This window comes from Cucumis melo, chromosome 12 (assembly GCF_025177605.1).
Source record: "Cucumis melo cultivar AY chromosome 12, USDA_Cmelo_AY_1.0, whole genome shotgun sequence".
NCBI lineage: Eukaryota > Viridiplantae > Streptophyta > Magnoliopsida > Cucurbitales > Cucurbitaceae > Cucumis > Cucumis melo.
Window position 1 is genome coordinate 20457668 of NC_066868.1, and position 4054 is coordinate 20461721.

At 35.1% G+C, this 4054-nt stretch overlaps 1 protein-coding gene across 1 annotated transcript; it reads right to left on the reverse strand.

Annotated features, from left to right (window-relative positions):
• Positions 1-2484, reverse strand: LOC127144245 (tetrahydroberberine oxidase-like). The gene is made up of 3 exons (XM_051079941.1): positions 2074-2484; positions 1295-1767; positions 1-972 (listed from the first exon to the last, which is right to left on the reverse strand). Exons 1-3 carry the CDS (start codon positions 2478-2480, stop codon positions 242-244), a joined length of 1611 nt encoding a protein of 536 aa, XP_050935898.1. The 5' UTR covers positions 2481-2484; the 3' UTR covers positions 1-241.
• Positions 2485-4054: the final 1570 nt, after the last annotated feature.

Below are 4054 nucleotides of genomic sequence, written 5' to 3' on the forward strand. Positions count from 1 at the left end.
TCGTTAATAGACCCTATGTTTTATGCAAATATAACCAACAAAATAAGACTATATTAGATCCAAGAGTACTTTCATTCACGAGGCACATACATAAAAGGAAATGAGAAAGCAGTATTCATCTAAAGTATACACAAAACAGCCCTTCATTATTTTGCTACATGACCAATAGGGTTTTAACGGTTATAATTTGAAAATGCTTGAAAACTAATTTTAAGTGGTTTTCTACCGAGTCTTACGTGGATTAGAGGGTGGGTATACTTTGTTCATGCCTAAAAAAATCATAAGGATCAACCTTAGTTTTAACATATACTAATCTATCAAAATTGTTTCCAAAATACTTCAATCCCCAAACGCTCGCTCGTTTGTAGCTTGTTTTTCCATATTTGTTGTTACTTCCGATATCAAGATCTCTATAATTGGTATATGCAGCCCTTGGTGATTTTGAAACAAAAGGAGCCATATACTCATAAACCTCTCGTAACCAACTTATGTGTCTTTTCTTTGCCTTCAAACTTTGGTCCTTCCACCCTACAACATAACCAATCTTGAATAGATATCTTGCCCTATGTGAAAACGGCGTTTCTGACTCAGAAATTTGACTCATTCTCCCTCCATAAGGAACAAATACGAGTTGAGATGTTTCTATATCTTGAGTCTTTAATCTTTGCCATATGTCCTTGATTGCAGCCACAGGAATAGGTTCCGTGATGTAGTCGGATTTGATTTTTGTGCTATCGAGGGTGGTCAGTGTCCTATTGAGTAAAGGTTCTAAGGTCTCGATCGGTTGAACCCCAATGGGAATAATGAGGGTTGATTCAACCCAACTCGCTTCAACACAATCTTGTTTTATTAAACCTAACTCAGGAAAAATGGTTGATAAAGTTGTCACAAGTTCATCTGCCCTTCCAAGAAATAATGAGAAGAATCTAGCTGTTGGATTAGTTATGCCTGCTTGAGTTGAAGCATTACCACCTACACATATAATCAAGAATTGGGTTCAAATCATTCCATATTTTTATAGGGGAGAGGAAAAAATTAAAAAAATAAATAAAAAAACACTAACTTCTTTAATTACATTAATTCCAATTTTCTTCCGGAATATATATAACAAATTTTCTTCCCTCTACAACTTTACTTTTCTATCAATCTAAAATTAGTTTTCAAACTTTAATATATCATATCGTGTGGTTTAATTCACATATTATAATATTAGTTTAAGCAACATATTTTCACATAAAATAACGAAACAAACAATAATTTAAAACTGGACCATAAAGTTTAAGAAGGAAAGTACCAGTCAAAATGATGCCAAGGTATATATTTTCATCTAATTTGTTACCCACATATTGCCAACGATGGATCAGCTTAATTGCATCTTCCTCCAAATTTCTGTCTGTTGAGCAAATGGTCACTGTTTCCGGAACCGGAACCAGCTTGATCTTCCATGCCACTACAATACCGAAGCTCCCTCCGCCGCCGCCTCTAATGGCCCAAAACAAATCCTCTCCCATTGATTCTTTATCTAGAACCTTCCCATTAGCATCAACCAAATAAGCATCTATGACATTGTCAGCAGCAAGACCAAATTTCCTCAGCATCAATCCATATCCACCGCCACTGAAGTGCCCACCAATTCCGACCGTCGGGCAAACGCCCGCTGGAAACGCCAAGGTTCGACTTTTCTCACCAATTCTATAGTAAAGTTCACCTAGTGTTGCACCTGACTCTACCCAAGCAGTGTTGTTTTCAACCTCAACCTTAACAGATCTAAGTCAAAGTGAACATAGAACTTAATTAGCCATAATTGACATGTACTGCTCACACCCACAAATCAAAAGCCAAAGTGAGCGTACAGCTCATCGATAATAATTGGTATCTACTATTCTTACTTATTATACAATAAAAAATTGTAGTACCCCATACACTATTAATTGTTATACACAAAAAAATAATAATAATAATAATAGATGTGGATCAAATAGTTTAGCGATAATTGACACGTATTACCTCATACAATCACTTATTACCGGGTAAAAAACAAAAAAAAAAAAAATATATATATATGCAATAGACCTGAGATTTATTAAGTCAACAACTATAAATGGGCGATAGGCAACGTAAGAAAGACCCTCGAAGTCATGGCCACCACTACGAGTTCGGATTTGTAAGCCATGAGACTTGGAGCATATGACGGCTGCTTGAATGTGAGAAACATGTGAGGGAGTGATAATAAGGAGTGGCTTTGGGGTTTCAGGCTTGGAGAATAGGAGGTTTCGAATGGAGAAGTCCAAAACAGAAGAATAAGAAGAGTTGATTGGAGTATAAACCACTTTTGAAATGGGATAACTCTTTGAAGAATGCTCTGAGAGACATTGAAGAAAGTTTTGATATTTTTGGGGAGATGCTGAAGCACATAATGAAGCTGAAGAAACAACAATAAAGACAAGAGAAAGAGGGATTAAAGTTGAAGAGAACTTCATGGCTTTGGGTATGACGATTTTTCTGTTGATTCTAAAGTTCCATTATTTATATTGTTATAAGAGGACGAAAATAAACATCACAACTTACCTCATATATTGCATTTTCAAGTGATTAAATGAAAAAATAAGTTGTTTTGAAAAAAAAAATCATACATTTGGCAACCACCTAAAATAATAAAATTTTTAAAAAAATGGTTTATAAAATAACGTGGTTTAGGATAAATACCTAAAACTAACTTTTAGAAAAATAATTTTTGTGTGTTTAATGGTTAATCTCTCTAATTTGTATGAAACAATCTAGTTAACACCTTCATCTCTCTTCACCAACCAACCTTTCAACAACCATTTTTGTCAATTTTCGTCGGTCAACTTTCTTTTATTGTTTTTTCACAGTCGTTGCCTATATCAACTTTTGTTGGTCATTTTTCTGTAACGGTTGTTGGTTTATTTTTGTCAATTGTTTTTTGGTAACCGTTACTAGTCAACTTTTGTCAATCATTTTTCTATGACTGTTATCAGCCAACTACTAACAATCATTTTTTTATCTGTGATTCACATTGTTTGACTTTCAATGACTACTGTCGCCAACCTCTGATTATCATTTTACAGTTATTGTCCCCGACCACCTCAAACCATCATCCTTCACAATCGTTGTCGAACTTCTATCAAAATCTCTACGAAAAATTCTCTATCTCTCTCTCTCATATATATAATCTTTTACTCTATACGATCAAACAAGTTTTTACATAAGAACACTTTTTCAAAAAAAGTTACCAAACACATGGGTTTTTCTCTCAAGCAGCTTTAGAAAAAATGTTTTAAAGAAAATGCATTTTTTAGAAAACAGTTTTTTCTTAAGTTATTCCAAACATACCCTACTTTATTTTCCTTTCATCAAATTTTATATTCATTTTAATTTGTTCAAAAACGATCAAAGGATTCATTAATTTATTATTGTTTTACATATATGGATTGGAAATGCGACCAAACTTCTCCATCAGTAAGATAAGTGAATGACTATAAGCGAGGACAAAATATTTAAGAGTTTTAAATGGATTTATCATTGAGGGTAGGATTGTAATTATGCCTAAATGACATTTTTGCAATTAACTAAATCTTCTTCTTTTACGTTATTAAAAAGAAAAGAAAAGACAATAAGAAGATTGAAATGAGGGGGCAGCCGCACACAAAGCACAGAAAAGAGAGAGAGTGAGAGTTTTCTACTACAAAATGGAGAAAAGAGAGATCACGATGGCATCTAGCGGTAGTCTTCATTCAGCGTCTCGTGTCTTTTCCGATGAAGGAAGATCGGTAGCGGTCGGCATTGGGTCTTGGTGTTTGAACAGGGACGCCAACACTGGGGTTTATGGTGTTCTTCTGGTGTCTTCAGGTTGAGAGTTCGACGGCGTGTTTTGGGTAGCGTTTGGGCCTCATTTTTCGAACAATAAAGGCGTGTTTCGACGAGTCTTTTCCGACGTTAGGTGTTCTTCAGTCCGACGAGCTTATGGTAGTTTGCAGTGGGTGTTCGACACGTAGGTCTCCGATCAAAGAAGGTGGTTTCCTATGGATTTGGG